Raw genomic sequence first — 21,760 nt, forward strand, 5'->3', positions numbered from 1 at the left:
TACACAGTTTGGCATGTTTGTGAATCCATAGGTTGCCACTGAGGCTGGGGGTGCGCTGAGGAAGGGGGAGAAGTGTAGGAAATGAGGTTGGGGAGCCAGACCTCAGAGCCATGGTAAGGCAAGGGCTCTGGAACCGATCAGGAAAGAAACCTCCTCTGCATTGTACAGGCCTGTTGTCATAAACACCAAGAGCTGGCCAAGAAGAAGCAACAAGAACAAACTTGGGTAGTTTTATTGTTTACCAAACAATGAAACTGGGGTTACCTCTAGCACATACAGTGTTTTTGTGGGAGTCAAAATAAGCTCCCCGCCTCAAGCCAATGAACTGCCACAAGCACGCCCTCCGCTGCCATTTGGGTGGTCGGATTATAAAAGTGAGCCTCTTCCTCCTGGCTGATGCAGTGGTACCGGGGCTCACAATTTCACTCATGGACACACTGGATGATTTCGGTCCCCAGACCACGCCTCAGCCAGGAACCTCTGTGCAGTGTACAACCTGCCATATAACTGAGAACAATGTTAACCCTTAGGCCTGTAGCAACTGGGAAAATGTCATTATTTTGCACAACAGGCAGATGTAACTAAAAGCCTGTATTTTCTCTGGACCCTTTGGATTTTACGGCTATTAACCCACACCATACAAACGCACTACGTTTGAAATTCCTTCTGGAAAACGCTTGAGCATGGCCCTTCTCGCCCCCACTCCACTCCCTCCGTGGAAACGGAGGCTGGTGCTGGCGGTGACCAACACACCCACCGGATCAAGAGGACGTAGACTTCCTGCCGCGGCGTCTCGTAGCGCTCCACCAGCCTGAACCCCGAGTAGAGGCGAGGCACGGCCAGGTTGACGCAGGACACGGCGAAGGGCAGCAGCAGCACGGCCCCGGGGTCCTTGTGGCTCTGCAGGAACTGCAGGGGACGAGGGAGAGAATCCCCACGCCAGCTGCGCACTGGGCCCCTCTCTGCCTCGCTCGGGAGCCCCCCACCCTGGAAAACCCCCATAAGTGGTTCCTCTGGGGTTAGCTATGAAGTTACTGGTTAGTGAGCACTTGCCCTGTGCCAAGCATCCATTACCCACATGATTGCACTGACTGATCCTCGCTGCAGTCCAGCAGGTTACGTCTGACTTAACTGATGGGCAAATTGAGACGCAGACAGGCGAAGATGCTTGCCCAGTGTCACCCAGCGAGGAAGGGACAGATTTGAGCCCGGATCTATCTGACTTAGGAGCCTGACCTCAAGAAGTCATTCTGAGACTTTCCTGCAATGAGAATTGCTCCCTGGCTGTTGGAGCCAAAGCTTGAGCTACTGAGCTACAGCACAAGGGTTTCCATCCCTGTGGAATATCTCCTCCCCGCTCCTGCGTGGCCTGGTTCATTTTCACCAGGCTTCGCCCGGCCTTGGGTGCTGAGTTAGGGGGAAGGGGAGCCTCTGTTAGCCCATGCCACACCTCTGTGTGAGGTCGGGAGAGGCGACCCCTTCCTTTGCATGGACACAATACCCTGGCATTTGGCTCCGAGTGGAGCCTGGGCTGCCTCTCTGACGGATATCCTTGGAATAAAGGATTCCAGTGGATTTATCCGATGTCTCACAATGCCCCTTCCTCACCCCAAGGCTTGACACTGCCTCCATTTACCTCTGGATGGTTTTGAAAATACCACTCAAATTTTGGGCAGGATCTTGGGAGCCAGTGTAACAAATTCCATCTCCCTCCCCATATTTATAAACTGCAAGGGCCAGGGCCAGATAAATAGCTTGTCTGAGCCTCTTTCCCCCCATCTGTGTAATGGGGAGATTGTCAGGTAACATTGCAAGAACTAAATGAGACCAGTAAGGCAAGGCCTGGCCCCTAAATGACACAGCTCGGGCACCATTCACATGAATTGTAGTTTCCAATAAATGAGCCCCCTGGAGTTGTGAAAGGGGCTGATCCTGCCTGGCATAGGACAGATGTTCAAACAATGGGAATGATCCCACTTCTGCCTCCTCTCCTCTGCTGCCTCCCTCGCTTCAGGTGGGCGTGGAAAATCCTCCCAGTGAGGAAGAAACTCAGAAGCCTTCTTTATATTTACAGCTGCCCTGTCGCAGCTTCCACCCTAGCTAGGCAACGCCAGGCTCCGAGGACTGGGACTCAGCTTCCCCTCTTTCAGGGCACACCTTAATATAGTTAATGGCAAGCCCATAGGGTTGTGTAATCCCGCACCCGTACCCTTGCTGGCTTCTCCTTCACTTGTTCACCCATTTGTTGAGCACCTACTATGTACCAGGTATTAGGCCAGGTTTCTGGCTACAGTCTTTCAAAGAAACAGATGCATAAAAAGGTATTTTCAATGCTGCATGTGACAAGTGCACAGGGAAAGCCTGCAGGTTAAGCAGCACCTAACTCAGCCTTGTGAGGGTGGTGGTGGTGAGAGAAGGCTTCCTGGAGGAAGTGATATCCATGCTGAGGTCTAGAGGAGGGAAAGGAGGAGTTTATAAGATGAAGGGAAGTGAGGGGGGATGTAGAATGGACTTCACGTTTCTCATCTAGAGATGAGGGAAAGTGTGGTGTGGTTAGGGAACTATGGACACACTATTTAATGTTGCTGGTGTGGGATATGGGTGGTTGTGGGATGTTGAGGCTAGAGATGTGGGCAGGGGTCAGATCATAAAGGATCTATCAACCATGCAACAGAGGACAGATTTTGTATTGAGGGTAATGGGAAGCCATTAAAAAAAGTGACCAACCTGCACCACAATTCTAGAGGTCAGCAAACTGGCTACATTTAGCCCCAGAGGAGAAAGCTGAAACCTACAGAAAGACAGTACTTTACCCAGGCCACACAGCTAATTGATCTCAGAGTCCCTATCATTTAAAAACAAAACAAAACTAACATTCCTTTATCACCCCCAGTACCAGGCACTGGGCAGACTCTCCACATAACTTTTCTCTAGTCCTGACCACACACCTACAAAGCCAGGTATGATCATTCCTATTTTACAGGTGAGGAGTCTGGGGCTCAGAAAGATTAAATCACTTGCCAGAGTCCATCATATCACAATGCTTAGTGAGCGTCTACACTGTGCCAGGGGCTGTGGGAAGCATCAGGGATACAATAATAAAGGAAGAAACCAGAACTTGATCCCAGGTCTGCAGCCCAGAGTGTCTCACTCTAAGTCATGCACACACATCATCTGGGGACATTGTTAAGATGTGATTCCGAGTCCATGGGCTACAGGAGGTACCTGGGAGCCTGCATTTTTTAACAAGTTTCTAGCTGATGCCGTTGGGCCCAGTTTGAGTAGCAGGGTCGACTCCACTCTCCCCTCCAGCCTCGCACCCCTGCACCTGGCTCCCTGCGCTCTGGCCCCTGGTACTTCGGGCACTCCAGTTACCTCGGAGTTGTTCTCAGCCAGGTAATAAACGGCTACACAGCAGGCGACGGCCACTCCCGTAGACACAACCCAGGCTGCCAGGTGGACAGACAAGCGGGTCAGCTGCTGATTGAGCGTTAACTTGATATTCTCCTGACGGATTTCTGACAGGTTCTCCTGTAAAGACAAGGAAGTCACATTGGCCCGCAGACAACCCCCGTCCCCGGCAGGTGAATACTCTTCACTCCCAGAGACACAAATCCACCCCTATCCCCAGGTGAGAGACAGGGAAAGTTCATGGTGAACATGGGAGGCCCTGAGGAAAAATTTCAAATGGGCGAAACCCCCCAGCACTGCACCAAATGCCTGTTTCATCTTAGAGGGACAGATGGGACCAGCAGATCGGGGCCCATGCTCCTGAGGAAAGCACACTGAGGTCATGAAACTTGAAGAACTAGAAGTTAACATCTGCAACCCTCTTGACAAAGCCCCTTTGTTTATACATTCTGCTCACTCTCTCTTTTTAATACTTTTTTATAGAACAGGGTTTTGCAGCCTCAGCATTACTGACATTTGGGGCCAGATAGTTCTGTGTTGTGGCAGCTGTTCTGTGCATTGCAAGATGTTTAGCTGCATCTACCCAACAGATGCCAATAGCACCCCCTCCCCAATTGGGTAACAACTAAAAAAGTCTCCAGACAGTGCCATAAAACCCTGAGGGGCAAAACTGTCCAGGGTTGAAAACCACTGGATAAAATTTTAAACCTGGCACTATGAGGTCAAGAAGCATTTACATTTAACATTTTGTAAATTGCTAAACTGTCCTCCAGTAAGTTTGTACCAATGACAAAGCCATTGTGTCATGTGAAAATGTCCATTTCCTTACACCATGACAAGCACTGGGCATTATGAATATTTTTCTGGGATTTTGGGGTGTTTTCTTGTTTGCCAATCTCATGAGCAATACAAAATAATTCACTATTACTTTAAGAAAAGTTATAGCCCGGCAGGACATGGCTCAGCCATTGAGCATCGACCTGGAATCCTGGAGATCACGGTTTGATTCCCGGTTAGGGCACATGCCCAGGTTGTGGGCTCGATCCCCAATCTGGGGTGTGCAGGAGGCAGCTGATCAATGACTTTCTCATCATTGATGTTTCAACTCTCTCTCTTCCTCTCCCTTCCTCTCTCTGAAGTCAATAAAGCTATATTAAAAAAAAAAAGTTATAGACATACTGAAAGAGAGGAGACTGGCCAGGGAACTTGCCTTACCCTTATCTCAGTGCTAAGATTCTTCTGTTTCAGCTTCACAGCTTTTTCGTGAGTGATTGTGAAGTCCCAGCAAAAAATAAGTTTAGTGATCCCTCTGGAGTAAATGTGGGGGTTAATGAAGTTGTTCCGGAAATACCTGGCCATACTAGGGAAAGCAGAAATAAAAATACCCAAGGATTATTAGGACAAGCATTGGGGATTAAAACAAAAGAAAGTCCTATCTTTAAATAGTGAAAGGTAACATGGAAAAATTAGCTCTAAGTTCTTCAGGAACAGTGTGATCATAAACAATGGTTAAATGCTCTGGCTTTGGGATCTGACAGGCCTGACTTACAATCCTAAATTGTCAGCTCGGGGATCTTAGTCATTTTAATTGCTCTAAGTCTGTTTCCCCACCTATATAATGGGCATAATAATAGTACTCACCTCACAGAGCTACTATGAGAGAGGTGTGTTAGTTTCCTATTGCTGCTGTAACAAATTGCCCCAAACTTAGTGGCTTAAAACAACACAAATTTATTCTCTTACTGGAAGTCAAAAATCAAAATGAACCTAGTCCTGGCCAGTGTGGCTCAGTTGGTTGGGTGTCATCCCATGCACTGAAGGGTTGCAGGTTCGAATCCTAGTCAGTGCACATGTCCAGGTTGCAGGCTTGATCCCCAGTAGCGGGCGTGCAGGAGGCAGCGATCAATGTTACCCACTCACATCGATGTTTCTCTCTCCCCTTCTCCCTCTCTAAAAACCCATAAAAAAAAATCTTGAAAAGGAAAAAGGAAAGAAAAGAAATGGGATATAAAATCAAGATGTTGGCAGGGCTATATTCCTTCTGGAGGCTCTAGTGAAGAATCTGTTTTCTTGCCATTTCCAGCTTCTAGAGACTGCCTGCATTCCTTGGCCTGCGGCCCCTTCCTTCATCTTTAAATCTATCAGCATAGCATCCTCCAGTCCTCTCTCTCTCTCTCTGACTCTCCTACTTCCTTTTTCCATCTTCTGGGAACTCTTGTGATTACAGCGGTCTCACCTGGATAATCCAGGGTAATCTTCCCATTTTAAGATCCTTAACATAATCACACCTGCAAAGTTCCTTTTGTCAGGTAAGGTAGTTTATTCATAGGCTCTGGGGATTAGAATGTGGACATCTTTGGGAGGTGAGGGGCATTATTCAGCCAATCACAAGGGTCAATGTAGTGCTTAGAGCAATAAGCACTCAATAAAGGCTGCTGCTATTGTCATGGAGATGTTAGGAGGACTCAGTGACATCAGGCTCAGGATAAGTAAGTGCTGAGTAAACTGGATACTCCTTTTACAAAATGTGCCACCACTGAGTTACAGCAGCTTAGGAAGCATTTTTTTAGTTTGATAGGAAAAAATCTCATTTTGCTTTCAATTATCATGCTGGCAATGAGGTTGTTATGGGCTGACTTGTGTCCACCCCAAATTTCATATGTTGAGGTTCCAACACCCACTGCCTCAGATAACAACTATATTTGGAAATGGGACCCTTCCAGATGTAATTAAGTTAAAATGAGGTAATTAAGGGTGGGCCCCAATCCTTACAAGAAGAGAAAATTAGGGCTCAGACATGGACAGAGGAAAGACCGTGTGAGGACACGGAAAGAAGACGGACATCTGCAAACCAAGGACAGATGGCTGTCCTGTGTTGGAAGAAACCAATGCTGCCAACACCTTGATCCTGGACTTCCAGCCTCCAGAACTTGAGGAAATAAACTCCTGTTGCTTAAGCCACCCAGACCTAGCAAACTAATTCAGAGGTTGAACATCTGTACTTCCTCCCTGACATTTATCATTTGACAGTTGTCCATTCATGTCCTTGAGTCATTGCATCCTTATGTTCACACTGACCAATTTTTTTTTAAGCACATGAAAACCTCTCTCCTCTGTCTGAATTCCTATTTTATGTTGCAGGACAAGTAATGATCAGGCAGATTACAGAGAAACTGTTTCTGGGGTAACTGCTGAGTCTCTTGAATTTTGCCTAAATCTAGAAAGAGCTTAGAATCAGGAAATGCAGACACTTCATACCTGAACAGCAAACTGAAAAAGCAGGTGATCAAACAGGCCGCGATGGTGAAGATGTAGGCCAGCTGCATGTTGTAGGACGCCCCACCGCTCCCATTTTGGATCGTGGAATTGGTGTAAAAGCCATAGTACATCACTGTGTCACTAAAATAACCCTGAAAGGGACAATAAGCCCTAGGTCAGGTGCGTATCTTGAGAAAACGATGAATGACTATGGTCATCACACTTGACCTCTTTTGTCTTCTAGAAGCTTGGACCAGTCAACTTTGATGTTTTGTTTGCAAAGAGAGGAGTGTCCAAGGCCACTGAGAACCTAGACATTTTATCACTAAGCTTTCAGAGTTGGAAAGGGATCCCAAACCAGCATAGAGGGACCCAGTTCTTCCCACCAGGACCCAGCGACCAAGCGAAGCACAACTGAAAGCACGTTGAAGAAGTTCATAGTGAAACGTCCTGATGTCTGAAATCTACTGTAAAATGCCTCCCAAAACAATAGGACAAAGCAAATATGGCAAAATGTTAACAAATTTAAATCTACATAGTGTGTTTGTGGGTGTTTATCACACTACCTTTTATTTTTCTGTATGTTTGAAATTTTTCATAATAAAATGTTTCATATAAGCAAATACACAAAATATACATAGTAATGAGAAAAAATATACACAGCCTGGCCAGCAAGGCTCAGTGGTTGAGTGCTGACTTAGGATCCAGGAGGTCACGGTTAGATTCCTGATCAGGGCACAGGCCCAGGTTTCGAGCTTGATCCCCAGTCTGGGGTCGCGCAGGAGGCAGCCGATCAATGACTCTCTCATCATTGATGTTTCTATCTCTCTCTCCCTCACCATTCCTCTCGAGATCAATTAAAAAATTTTTTTAAAATTACACAATAGTTCCATTTAAATGCATCTACCCCAGGAAAATTTTTTTAACAGAAAAAGGAAAAAAAAAAAAGACAAATGACAGGACATGACTTTGAGCATTCTACTGCAAGAATCAGCAAACTTTTTTTTTTAAAATCCTCACCTGAGGACATGCCTTTTATTGATTTTAGAGAGGGAGGAAGGGAGAGGGAGAGAAAGAGAGAGAAAGAGAGAGAAAACCATTGATGCGAGAGTGAAACATTGATCGGTTGCCTCTCACACACACCCCGACAGGGGATCAAACCCGCAACCTAGGTATGTGCCCTGATTGGAACCCAACCCACAACCTTTTGGTGCACAGGATTATGCTCCAACCAAATGAACCATACTGGGCCAAGGCAGCAAACTTTTTCTGTAAAGAGCTAGATAGTAAATGACAGGCCAATATGACATCCACAGCAATATCTCAACTCTACTGACACAGCAGAAAAGCATCACAGACACGCAAACAAATGAGTGTGGCTGTGTTCCGAAAGAACTTTATTTATGGGCACTGAAATAGGAATTTCATATAATTTTCATGCTTTTCAAAATGTTACTTTCCTTTTGATTTTTTCAAGCATTTAAAAATGTAGACACCAACTCTACTTTGCAGGCTGTACAAAAACAGATGGCCGGCCAGATTTGGCTCTCAGGATGTAGTTTGCTGATCCCTGGTCTACAGAATCTCTATGGTCTATGGCAACCTCCTAGAAGGTGAACTCACAAGGTAGGGGCTAAGTGCCTCAATGAAGAGCTGGGTAAATAAATTACGGTTGCTATTAAATAGAATAATGTGGACCTATATAGCTATCCAAGATACATAATAAAGCAAAAATGTTGCAAAACGAGACTTGGAGTATCCTCTTTTTTTTGAGATTTAAAAAAAAAATTAATTTTAGAGAGAGAGAAAGAGAGAGAGAAAGATGTGACAGAGAAACATCAATTGGTTGCCTCCTGTACATGCCCCTGACTGGGGATTGAACCTGAAACCTGGGTCTGGGCCCTGACCAGAATTGAACCTGTGACCCTTGGGTGCATGGCATGTTGCTCCAACCAACTGAGCCACACCGGCCAGTGCCCCTATCCCTTTTTTATTTTTTAAAAGTATATCTATCTGCCTACTTACCTACCTATGCATGTATGTCTTTATGCAGGTATGGGAAGAAAAACAGTGGACAAAGATACGCTCTGAACTGGGGGGTTAGACAGGGAAGAAGGGTCAATGCCCTTCTCTTAGTTTGCTCTCCTCTGTAGTAGGAATTTTTCAAAAGGAGCATTATATTTTGTAAAAAAAAAAAAAGAAAAGGTAGATCCATGAACACCAACGTGAGATATTCGCCACATATTAGAAGAAAGCAAGTCAGAGGCAGTGCGTGTGAGTGATTCATCCTTTGTTAAAAAAGAGAAAAGGGGGCACATGTACATGCCTACTGTGTGCGCAGAGAAGGGGAGTCTCAACAACACAGTTACCTCTGGAGGCAGCAAGTCTACTATGTTGTTATGTGTATATGTTATTTTCGGGGGCAGAAGAGAAGCATTAAGCACCCACTTTCCCCATCCGTTGACTCCCAGGGACAGTGAGAGGTCTGCAGCGGGGACCAGCAAGGGGCGTCCCTGGGCTCCCGAGGCGCTGGCCCAGGCGGGGAGCGAAGAACTTACCGCCCCAGTGAAAAATTCCAGCCCGGTGAACTGCAGCGTGTTGGCTGCGGCCATGGTAAACTGAGGGATTATGATGAAGCTGAAGGTCACGATGAACGAGAAAATGTTGAACTTCAAAAGCCACCTCAGGAAGTTGAAGTAAGACAGGACGCTGGTGCCGAACTTGCCTCCGATGACCTTGAGCCTCTTCTGCCACAGGCTGACGGAGCTGAGCACCTCCGACAGCATGTTCTTGGACCTCCGGTACTCCTGGGGTTAGGACAAGGCCTGACATTCCCTCGGCAAGTATCTCCTGAGCAGGCCCCGCAATAGCAAAACCGGCCACCGTTTCTGGAGCATTACAATGTGCCAAGCACCTCCCTAGGCATTTGCAAATGTCATCTCCTTTAATCCGCGGGGCCGCCCCTGGAGTGGGTGCATTATTATTTCCCCAGGTTTGCTGCTGAAGGCAACACTCACAGTGGCTAAACTGCCCAGATAACTCGGACCTTTGCACACCCACCTGGTTTCCCCATACCTACAATCACCCAGTTTTTATGGCTTTCAGTGAAATACCCTGAAATTGGTTCCTCCTCCCACGGACCCCCTTTCATCCCCACTCTCCCACCTCCCTGTTCCCAGCCTCCTGTGCTCATTTTTCTGACTGCAGCAGAGGCGGGCTTACCAGTGAAATGGAGTTCAAGCACTGAGTGCAGCAGTTGAACTCAAAGATACGACGAGGCTGCTTACTTTTCTCTTTGTCAACCATTTTCCTATGGGAAGCGGCAGAAGAAAGTGAGAGATGCAAATGCTGTAATACATTCATTCCCAAAATATTTACTGAGCACCTACTACACGCCAGGCACAGTCCCAGGTGCAGATAAAGAGATCAATTTCAAAAATAAAATAAAATAAAATCGATTACTACTACATTAAATCCCAAAACAAGTAAAAAAAAAAGGGGGGAGAGAGACAAGTTTCCCTGCCTCACGGAGCTGACTTCCTAGTTGGAAGAGAAAGACAGTAAACAATAAATATAATGATAAAATGGGTAAATTATATGGCACATTAGAAGGTAATTTGTCCTATGGGGAAGAGAAAGGACAACGGAACAGGGGGAAAAGATTGGGAATGCTGGGGCGTGGACTGTGTTACAATTTGAAATAGCGAGACATTTGAGTTAAGTCTTGAAAGAGGGGAGGGAGGGACGTAGTATGGATAAGGGACTGTCCAACGCATAGGGACACTCAAAACCCCAAGGAGGCCGAGGTGGCTGGACTTTTCTATTCCAGGACCCCACCCACACTGCAGTTAGTTGTCATGTCTCTTTAGAATCCTCAAGTCTGTAACAGTTTCTCAGACTTTCCTCATTTGTGATGACCTTAAAGTTTTGAGCACTACTGGTTGGGTATTTTGTAGAATGTCCCTCAGTTGGGGTTTGCCTGACTTTTTTCTCCGGTTAGATTAGGGTTACAGGATTTAAGAGAGAGTGCCACAGAGGGGATATGTCCTTCTGATCGCATGACTTATCTCTGAGGATGTCAACCTTGATCTCTGGCTGAAGAAGTGTTACCTCCCCCCCTTTCCACACTCTACTCTCTAGTTCCTGGTCACTCAGCACACACAGCCCAAAGAGACCATCTTCTCTTGCATTTGTTCATCTCTTATCTTTCTGAGATGCAGCAAAAGTAGAAGATTGAGATTGGTGTAAAATCTGGGAAAGAAGAAGAAAAGCTTTTGCTCCATACTTAAGGTTCCTTTTCTCTTCCATGGTCCTTGGCTGATTCCTGATGGCTTTAATTCTCTCTCTAGATGTCATAGGTATCAGAGATGCAATTAACTTTTGTTCTGTGGAAGAAAATAAACGGAGTTTAATTTTTCCCCCTAACCGAATAATGGCACATTAAAATATGGGGCTGCAGTTAGAGCATGCTTTTACAAGGGCACAAGGAAAGAATGTATGGACTCAGGGATCCCAAAGGTCACACAAATAAAAACAAGACAGCGTATGCTTCTGTGTTAAACCTCAAAGCCAAAGAAAACTATAGTGTGCACGCAATTCCATGCTTTCCTTTTCCACGACAACACCTTGCACATTAATATCCCTCACTTTAATATCCCACATCACTTCTCTTGCCCCCTGGATTCCAAGCCCAAGCATCTTGCAGTGCCTGACTGACGCCAGATGCTCTCCTACCCAAAATGACTTCCCCATCTCTTCTCCTAACAACTGGTGATCACATTTTGGGTCAGTGTGGCAGATAATGTTGGTGGCCTACCCCAAAGTCATCTCTCCTTTTCAATAGAATCCAGATTTTTGTTTCTCCCATGGCCCTGAGCTTCTGCAGGGTGGGACCCATCTCTAGGCACAGGGGACAGGTCCTGATGAGTCCAAGCCAATCCTGAAGGTCCTGTCCCCTTGCAGGTGACCGATTTAGACACAGGCTTGTGACAAGATGTTGACCAATGTCCTGTGAGGGGTGGCCTGTGGAGGAGCTTCTTGGCAAAGGTTTCTTCCTTCCCAAAAAAGCAAAACTCAAAGCACAAGGAAAGACATCCTTCTTTTCCTGAATGTTGTTGTGTCCACATATGACGCCTGGAAGTGCTGTTACCATCTCCTAACAGCGAGGAAGCCAGCTGGGGCCACAACCTGGGGAGCAGGCTGGCTCCCTGGTCAAGCTCTTGCGCCAGAACCTCTCACTTTAATGACATTCCTGCAATCGAGGTGGAGTGAGTTCCCAGGGGAGGGTCACCAATCACTGGGATGAGGAATTCGTGTCTCTTTCTCAGACATAAAGAGAAGAGAAGGAGGGGCGAGAACATAAACAGGCTTGAGGGGACAGCAGCCTGACAGGAGACACCCCAATTTTCATTTAAGGGGCTAAAGCCACAAGATGCTTTGGTGTGAGTGGATTTCCCCCCCCTTAGAAATCATGGAGAGAGGCTGGACTTTATGCCTGGGGTATTATGGACTGAAACAGAAACAGCATCTAAAAGATCAAACAGTGTTTGACCTCTGGAGCAGAGAGGCAGGGAGGTCGCAGCTCAGTAGGACCTGGTCTCATGGCGCACTTGGCAGCAACAGGCATCCTGTGCGGCCGAATCCAAGGCGGGAAGGAATCGGGCCGAAGCAGAACCGGAGGGTGGCTAAGGGATCAGGCTTGGGAATCAGACAGACCTGCATTTGGGCCCCAGGTCTGCCAGATCACTTCATTTGCCTGAGCCTCAGTTTCCTCATCAAGCAGATGGAAATGAGAAGGCGAGAGCCAGGCACACGAAATCAGCCTGCTCTATGTCACCTCCTTCTTAGGTGATAAATACTCTCAAAGTGACCCCTTCCTTGGTCCCTAATATCCCCAGGTCATCTAACAAACCTTCAGCCTACTTGATGCCTTAAAACTAAAGAACTCTGGGGACCCCTTGGAGGCTGCCTTTGCTCCTTTGCCCCAGGGTCTTACTACCTTGAATGTCTTCATGTGAAGCACAAGGCGTGTCCATGTCCACACTGTCTGGGCTACGACGGGTCTGAGAAAACGCTTCATTCAAAGGCGATGCAAAGTGTAGCAACTGCTTGGCCTTTTTGTCATTCTGGAGGCTGAAAATCTGAGAGCCTGTCACATCGATGTCGGATCTGGATGAGACCGTGCCGAAGCTCGAGTTCACCAGCAACTTTGCCGGGACATTCAGATTTGAGGATAGGTGGCTTTGGGCCCCCGATGGAACATTCTCAACATCAATGATGATTTCATTCACTTGGTCACCAGACAGCATCTTTCGCCCCCTCCAAGCCTAATCCTGCCCTGGGACGGGCTTCCACAGACCTTACGCAGCTGTCACAGAGGCGATGGCGAGAACCACCAAAGTGACAACATCACAGAGGGATGCTCCATTCACATTTTTTAAAACGCCAGGATGAGACTGTCAAAGCCAGCCCCACACAAATCACAAGGTAACTAACTCCTCACATCTACACTAGCTGCGTCTCCTAGGAGGAGGTGTGTTTCCCTGCAGAGAGCTCTGTCTCCATAGCTGGGCAAGAAAGAGGAAACAGAACCCTTCATCCAAGACAATGGGGTTCTAGAAACAGAAGGCAGAGATTCTTCTAAATGACTCACCATCAAAGGGCCGGGTTTTCTTTTTAATTTGGTGTCTCTGGCCTAAAACTTATATTTTATCTTCATAATTTTATATGCCTATATAAATCCAGGTGGGTTTATAGTGAAACCATTAGTATCTCCTGATTGCCTTGGGGGCCACCCTGATGTTTGTCTGCCTCCCAATATCTGTTCTCTATTTTTATTCTGCCAGCAGGGGTCTCCTTTCCTGCACAGGGTCTGTGCTCGGTTACAACCGTCTCAGTTGTGGCCAAGGGTGGACCTGTGACCCCATATTGGCCAATGAGGCATGTGGCGTCCAGGAATGCCCTCTAAAAGGTGACAGTTTGCCTGGTTTCACCTGACCAGGGGCCACCATATTGAAAACAAGAGGACAAACATTCACCGGCTAAGGATGGTGGAGAAAAACCTATAGAAGGAGCCTCAGTCCTTGAGAGCATATGGGCAGAGCTGCTGTGCAGACTCGGACTCCCTTCCTCACTTCCTGTTACATGAGAAAATAAATCTGTGTTGCTAAGCCACGGGCCAATTTCAGTGCCAGGCACCCGAACACAATTCCTATCTCGCTGACCTGATTTGGAAATCGCCTCAGCCAAGCTGTTTATTTAATAATCGGAGAAACTGAGGTGCAGAGAAATGAACTGACCCTCCTCCTCCTCACACTGATTAATGGCAGGACTGGACTAGAACTCTAGTCTGCCCGCCAACGATAACTGACAGTAACAACACCTGCCATTACAGCAGGACAAGCACTTTAAAGAGAGTATATCATTTAATTTTCCTCAGCACCCTATGAAGTAGACACAACAATGAACCTCATTTTATAGCTAAGAAAACTAAGGTCACAAAAGCAGTAAGCAGCAGGGCAAACCTAGGTCTGTCTGTCCCCAAAGCAGGGCCTCTAATCACGTCCCCCTGGCCCCTTCCTGTTACAAGATGTTGATGTATCACTCATTCATCTATAAGAGTGAATATTTATGTGTACCTACTAGGTGCCAGGTACTTCCTTGGGTACATAGCATAATCCATCAAATGACCCTTTATCTGGAGGCTGTTCTCCAATTAATTGTACATGATTTGAGAATCAGAAACAACTCAAAGCAAAATGGTAGAGAAAGCCAGGTTCATCTTTGAGTCCTCCATTTCTTTACTTCTCTCTGTTTTCTGGGGGCGCCTCTTTTACCAGAAGCCCCAAACCTCAGGCTGGCAAGATAGAGCAGTCTGATGAAGTTTAAAGACATTTCTTTTCCCCAATACTTAAGGCCATTCTCTGCTCCAGTGGGAACCGAATGGAGATCATTTATGTCCCCATGGCTTTCCCTCGTAAGTGGCAACAGCTAACCCCGTGGAAGATACAACTCCTTGAGAAGGTTCTCAAAAATGTGGCTAAATTTTATCGTACAGGCTAGATGGCCTGAAGGTGGGAGATACTGTAGCTTTGAGTCATAGGGCCCCTCAGTTTGCGGTGTTATATGGAGGAGGCCATGGGTTGGGTTCTTATTCACAGATTTGCCTCTAGGTTCCAGGATTCCCTGGCCTCTCTCCTCTGTTGCTCCCTTTTTATTTTTTGGTCTCTGCCTCTGATCAGACTTTCATTGTGACACACAGTGGTCATTACAAAGCTTCCTGACTGATTTCAAAGCCTTCTGTCTTTCCCCAGTGCAACTGCTTCTACAGTCCACTATCATTAATAACTGTATGATGATTCAGAAAAAAGTTGATCAAGGCACTGCCACCTCACCACCAGACGTATTCACCACAGGATGAACATGGGACCCAATCTTCTTTTCTATGCTAAAAATAATTAGTCCGTGTGTGTGCACGTGGCCCCAAAGAGTGCTGGGCAGAGTCGTTCCTCATCATTGACTAACAGGCCCAGGGAGGAAGGAAGACTTTCTAATGAGGTTGCTGAGCTGAGGGTATGTATCTAAGCCTGCCACTGGTCATGCTCTCTGGCCTGTGGAGAAGGTGTGACTATGAGGCGAAGCTTAAAGAGAAGCTGAGTCAGGCACAGGTGAGAAACAGATGGAGAAAAAGAGAGTCCAGGTGGCACTAAACCCGTGGCTTCAGACGCAGAGGCCCTGGTTCCTGTAACTCATTCAACAAATTAATTCAACAAATATCTGAGCACCGGCTATGTGCCAGGCACTGTACAGGTGCTGGAAGGTAATTCTACCTTTAATTCTTTGTTTCCCCCATATCCTTCCCCACGCACATGCCAATAAATTCACTTTGGGCCAGTGTGGCTTAGGTTTCTGTCACTTGCAACCAGAAGAGTCCTAATGAAGCCACCTTGATATCCAGAAGAGAAAAAATTCTGCATGTCTAAAAGAAAACCTCTTTATGGTAAATTTAGAAAGTACTCTTCGTATCACACCAGAGGCTAAGAGGAAATGGCTATGTCTGCATTGCTTGAACGTTCCTTCTCCAGTGTTGAATTTTTGGTCACTGTTCACTTAAACCTTACCTTGGGGTGACTTGTGCCAATCACTTCCAGATGGTGAGTTTCCAAAAGCTGGGCCCGGGCTACTTTCACCCACATAAGCAGGGTTCACTGGAACAAAGAGGCAGGAGACATCACCATTAATCCCACCACACTAGATATTACTGAGCACACAGTGGTCAGTAAGACTGAGACCTTGACCTCAGGGTTCTAACAGACTAATGATTAAGCACTTGGGTGAAAAATAGGACAAAAATACAAAAACAATGCTGTTAAATACAAACAGCCTTGATTGATGGTTTTCATTTGACCATAAGCCACAGTTAAAAATAATTGTTACACTGAGATCCAGGATATGCCTACAGATGCATAACTAAAAAAACAAGTTTCACAAAACTATATTTAGCTTGACTACATAAATAGCACTCGATATATTCTTATTCTTTTCTATTCCATTTCTGAAAATTGATTTCACGACTTGTTAATGGGTTACAGCCCAGAGTTTGAAAAATACTTGTCTAGGAGGGAGGGATGAATAGGTGGAGCCCCAAGGGGTTTTAGGCTAGGGAAAATATTCTGTATGATACCATGATGGTGGATACATGTCATTCATTATTCATTTGTTCCAATCCATAGAATGTGCAACACCAAGAGGGGACGCTGATATAAACTATGGACTTTGGGTGATAACGGTGTGTCAATGTAGGTCCATTGATTGTAACAAATGTACCAGTCCGGGGGGGATCTTGATCATGGGGGAGGCTATATATGTGGGGACTGGGGATATATGGGACATTTCTGTTACCTTCCCCTCAGTTTTACTGTGAACCTAAAACTTAAAAAATAGTCTTAGTTTTTTTAAAAGTTAAGCAAAAAAACCCCAAAAAGTCTAGATGTTTCTAGAGGTTCCTTCTTAGCATTTTATGTGTGGCCAGATCCTCAGATGTGTAAATGCATAAATGAATTTCAAACATGACATGTTTTTCTTACGGGCAGAGTCACATTTCAATATCTTTTTATTCAACCCATGGTAAACATTAAAGGCTCAACTTCTCAACAGAGGAAATGGAGCATGTTTTGTTGGTGACTTGCACAAAATTACATTGTAAGAGGCTCTGAAACTTCTCACCAAGGATCAGTTCCCAGTTTTGCTACTTATTGGCTGTGTGCCGTGCCCTTGGGCAAGTTACTTAAGCTCTATGAGCTTCAATATCTTAGTCTCAAAACAGAGATAATATCTTTTTTCACTATTGACCCATAAGGTGTCTTTTTAGACATTTCTTCCCCATTGCCCTCCCCCATGAAATGTTAATACCACGGAGAGACTATATATTAGACTGTATATCTGTTCATAGACAGCATGTGTATCTGTGCTTTATATATAAAAAAGAGGAAGTTTTTTCTGGCCTTTAAAAATAAAATCTCATCCCTTGGGATTGATTTTGCCCCACTGATAATGCATGGCATAAGGTTGGGAATAGCCCAAATGAATGTTTTCCGTGCAAATGTGTAACAGTTGGTGGTGTTCATTAGTGCACGGCAATGCCTCCCATCCCCTCCTCTCTGCCTGCTTCCAGCTTTCCCCATCTGCCCTTCAGGGCTGAGCAATCCTCCATCTGCTCCAACCAGCACTTGGGTCCCTCATTCTGTTCTTGGCTGAACGCTCCCTCCCTTTTCTTGGCCCTGGGGGCTCTAAATACCTAGAACATTGACTTACGTGTAATAAACTGGCTTCCTCTGTCAGTAACAAGTCCCTTTTTCCTCCGACAAGATAAGAAACGGGTAGAATTTCCTTTGCCTCCCAGAGCCAAACCTTTACACACAGCAGATTCTGAAGATGATGTGATTTTTCACATATTAATAGTCTGCTCGCTAATTTTCTTTAGTCTTACTGTGCCTGTGTCACCTACCCACTTAGGCTTTAAGTAACTTGAGGACAGAGCTGCCCCTTCCTCCCCTCGCCTCCCAGCAGGTTTTGAATACGCAGGTGCTGACTGGCTGACACCTTTAGGATGCGCTGGACTAAAGCTGGCCACCGGCAGCACACAAACTGAATTCAGCCCACCAGTGATTTGGTTTGCCCAGCTCAGTGTTTTTACTTTTCTATTATTATTTCAGAGTATGTAAAAATCAGGGGTTTCATGTAAAAACAAAGATTTCTTACTTCTTTAGAAAAATCTGAGGATCTGGCCACACTTTACCCACATTCCCACGTAACTGCAAGGCATCGGACCCGAACGCCGGCCACCCAGGTGAGCACAGCCCCTCCCTGGCCTGCTCTGATGGCTGATGAGACTGCTTATTCTCTAGACATCGAGTTCTCAGTCCCTGTAAGGTGCGGGCTTGAGTGGGGAGGGATAAACCAATTCTTCTATTACAGTAGATCTTTAGCGATTGCTGCTCTAAGTCCACTGAATTTTACTTTCTCCCCAGGATGTGATCCTCATCTTAATAAATGCTTACCATAGCCATCGCGAGGGTGGCCATATGGACTTGCCATCTCCATGGATTTCATTTCAATGTTTTCAGGGTAATCTTCATTCGCCCTTGCAGTCAAGCCCAAGGGACTGACACCCCCATGACGAAATGAGGGCTGGATTGAAGATGTTCTGCCGAGCACCCTGAAATTCCAAAATTATGGATTAATATCCATCCAGTAGCATGGTAAGGACAGTCATCAATCCATCTATCTGTCCATCCATTTATTCCACAAATGCCAACTGAATGCCATCCATGTGTTAGGCATGGGCTGGGAGATGTCTACCCTCAAGGAATTTGTAATACAGTCTGGTAGAGTGTCTTAGAAACCACCATAAACAATTATAATACAAGTAGCAACTTGTATTATAGGCCCGAGTAGTTCGGAGGAACAAGAGAAGAATTCTGGCCAGGAGTTTGGGGGAAAATCTACATCTAAGCTGTATTGGAAGGATTAATTCATACATAAAAAGTTATGAGGAGGACATTCCTAGGATGAAGACCAGCAGAAATAAAGGCGTGAGACCAGAAAGTGCTGAAAGGGAATGGCATGAAAATCAATTAACCTGGGTCATTTAAATCAATTAACAATGGTTCTCACTTTTATGTATCTATCAATTTCCAAGTCCCACCGAGACAATGAAATCAGAAGCTCTGAAAGTTGGGCCCAGTCAGCTGTATTGTTTTTAAAGCTCCCCAGGTGATCAGGTAATTCTAAGGCTCAGCCAAGTTCAAGAACCACTGACCTCGATTGTAAGGTTAAGGTACAGAAGGGATAGGAGAGAAAGGAGGTCAAGTTAGGCTGGTCTTTGGCTGGCATCTTATAATTAGCCCAGTGCATTCTCATTTTGAAATGTTTCCCCAGGCTTGGGCTTTCCCCCAAAGGTTGTAGAGACTTGTGGAAGTTAAGAAGCAAAGGAATGACAGGGTCAGAAGTGTATTTTGGAATGATGAATCAGGCAGCGGGGCAAGACATGGAGGACATTTTGACCTGGTCGTGTTAACCCGACTATTCAGAACCTGAAGACATTTTGACCCTGCTACACACCCAAATCCCATATCCTTGTTCCCTGAGATAAATACAAGCTATTAGTTTTTGTTGATTTCATAAATATTACTTAGTAGAAACAGTATATGCAAAATGAGACTCATACTGGTTAGACTTTCACATGGTTAAAATTTGTTATTGATTTTTAAAAATTTTCACCAGAGGATATGTTTTTATTAATTTTTTAGAGAGAGAGGAAGAAAGAGAAAAACATTGAGGTGAGAGAAAAACATCAATCAATGGCCTCCTGTACATGCCCCAACTGAGGCTCGAACCCGCAACCTAGGTATGTGTCCTGACCAGAACTGAACCGCAACCTTTTTGGTGTAGGGGATGACACTCCAACCAACTGAGCCACACCGGCTAGGGCTTGTTATTGATTTTTTTTAAAAAACCTTACTAAAGAGTCACATCTTGTTGGCAACATGGACATTAAACATTTTGACCCAGGAAAAATTAGAATTGGTAGAACTAAGTCACCCAAACTAGCATTGTAAGGCCCAGAACTTCACCTAGTAAAATTTAATGACCAAAAATTGATGGAAGATTAAAGCTTTTTTTTATAGCTCAGCTATAAAGGTAAGCAATTGAAGAATTGAGTTCATGGAGTTAGATCTTCAAAAAATTTTCTTTATTGCTATGTATTCCTGTTGATATACTTCTGGTTAAAATATTTGGGTTCATAACTATCAAGTCTTAATCCTACCAAGTCGTTGACCTGCAAAGTAGCAGTTCAAAACAGTGGGGATCTAAATGTTTTGCAGGGATTGGATACCAAGTGGAGACTGGGGAGGATGTGACCCAAGCAAAAGGTGATGAAAGATTATGTTCAGGTAAAAGCTTAAAGGCTCAGTCTGAGAGTCCATGGCCCAGGTGAGGTCTACAGGTAGGTATGAAAGTATCACCACAACTTCAGGTCACAAAAACCACCATATGCGTCCCTTACCCAAACAATGGCAACCAAGCTTCATTGACTCAGCCCCTCCGAACCCCCAGTAGAAAGAGATGCCTGCACTTACCCCCTGGTCATTCCCGGCGTCTCAGAAGAACCATAATCACGACTATCCTCAGCATTTGGGTAATCAGGCTCCCCCCCAAAATTTGGAGAGTTCTGATAGTCTTCAGCACCAAGATAGTCTGGTTTCCCTAAAAAGTTTGGAGAGTAAAGTTGATTCTCAGCACCTGGATAATCAGGTTCTCCAAAGGTGTCGATGTATGGTTTGATTCTAGAGCCAGCATATTCTCGATTCCTTCTAGAGCCTGGATGGTTGGAATTGACTCTGGGGCTAGGATGGTTAGCGTTTCCCTGAGCTCCAGGGTAGTCTGGTTCTCCCAAGGAGCCAAGGTAATCAGGATTTGTTCTGGAGGCCACATAGTTTCTACTGCTTCTGGAACCTGCAAAGTCAGAGTTTCGCTGAGATTCAGGGTAGTCTGGCTCTTTGAATGAGCCTGGATGGTATGGATTGCTCCAAGATCCGATAAAATCTGGCTCTGCCAGAGGTGTGGAATAGTCTGACCTTCTGGAGCCTGCAGAGTATGGGTTGCTCCTGGTGCTACGATAGTCTGGATTACTCTGAGATCCAGGATAATCTGGCTCTGCCAGAGACGTGGGATAGCCTGAACTTCTTCTGGAGCCTGAAGAGTATGGATTGCTCCTGGTGGCAGGGTAGTCTGAATTACTTCGAGGCCCAGGATAATCAGGTTCTGCAAGAGACCGGGGATAGTCTGGATTTCTTCTGGAGCCTGCAGAGTACAGACTGTTTCTGGTGCCAGGATAATCTGGATTACTCAAAGATCCAGGGTAATCTGGTTCTGCAAGAGACCGGGGGTAGTCTGGACTTGTTCTGGAGTCTGAAGAGTATAGGTTCCTCCTGGTTCTGGAGTCATCGGAGTTGTTCAGAGGACCTAGAGAATCTGGATAGCCCTGAGTTTTCAAATCCCCCCGTGTGTAGCTCTGAGACCTTGAGTAGTCCGGGTAATCTGGATCTTCTTCATATCCGCTGTTCCTGTAGTAGGCAGACATGCTGCTACAGATCCTTTACCCTAGAGGTTCAACTGTTCCTGCATTTGTGTTACTCAGGGATCTTTTTTTAAATCTGAAAAACAAAAAGGAAGGAAAAGGTCAGATGTTTTCCCTTCTTACCTACAGAGGTTGCTGGTTATATTCCAGTATTTGTCTTCCTGTCTTTCATAGTTGGGTGCACAGCTGCCCAGAGTAAAGCCTGTGTTTCCCAGCCTCCTGTGCACCTAGGTGTGTCCATTAGTGTGGTCAGTGGGATGTGAGCAGAAGACACATATACAACTGCCAGGCTGTGCTGCTGCAGGGGAGCGGCACTCCTCCCTTCTCAGTCCTTGCTTCCTGTGGGCTGGAATGTGGAAATGACACAGAGGCAGCCCCCCCCCCCCGGGGACAGCAGCACAACAGAGGAAGAAGCCTGGGTTATTGATGATGTCACAGATCAGTGCTGAC

At 45.8% G+C, this 21,760-nt stretch overlaps 1 protein-coding gene across 2 annotated transcripts in view; it reads right to left on the reverse strand.

The window, feature by feature from the left end:
* TMC5 (transmembrane channel like 5) overlaps nt 1-21,359 on the reverse strand; it is a 37,730-nt gene extending 16,371 nt beyond the window's left edge. The window contains exons 1-12 of one of the 2 annotated variants that reach the window (XM_087815105.1): nt 21,186-21,359; nt 20,863-20,969; nt 20,310-20,775; nt 18,228-18,385; nt 15,789-15,875; nt 10,955-11,054; nt 9,892-9,979; nt 9,228-9,476; nt 6,670-6,821; nt 4,627-4,771; nt 3,376-3,531; nt 758-909 (exon numbers count right to left, since the gene is read on the reverse strand). In XM_087815105.1, coding sequence (XP_087671231.1) covers nt 758-909; nt 3,376-3,531; nt 4,627-4,771; nt 6,670-6,821; nt 9,228-9,476; nt 9,892-9,979; nt 10,955-11,054; nt 15,789-15,875; nt 18,228-18,385; nt 20,310-20,775; nt 20,863-20,969; nt 21,186-21,313 — 1,988 coding nt within the window. In that variant the 5' untranslated portion in view covers nt 21,314-21,359. Of the gene's footprint in view, nt 1-757; nt 910-3,375; nt 3,532-4,626; nt 4,772-6,669; nt 6,822-9,227; nt 9,477-9,891; nt 9,980-10,954; nt 11,055-15,788; nt 15,876-18,227; nt 18,386-20,309 lie in introns of both variants that reach the window. The other variant, XM_087815104.1, reaches the window with a different exon arrangement.
* Between the last annotated feature and the right edge of the window lie 401 nt (nt 21,360-21,760).

This window comes from Miniopterus natalensis, chromosome 3 (genome assembly GCF_054644295.1).
Source record: "Miniopterus natalensis isolate mMinNat1 chromosome 3, mMinNat1.hap1, whole genome shotgun sequence".
Lineage (NCBI taxonomy): Eukaryota > Metazoa > Chordata > Mammalia > Chiroptera > Miniopteridae > Miniopterus > Miniopterus natalensis.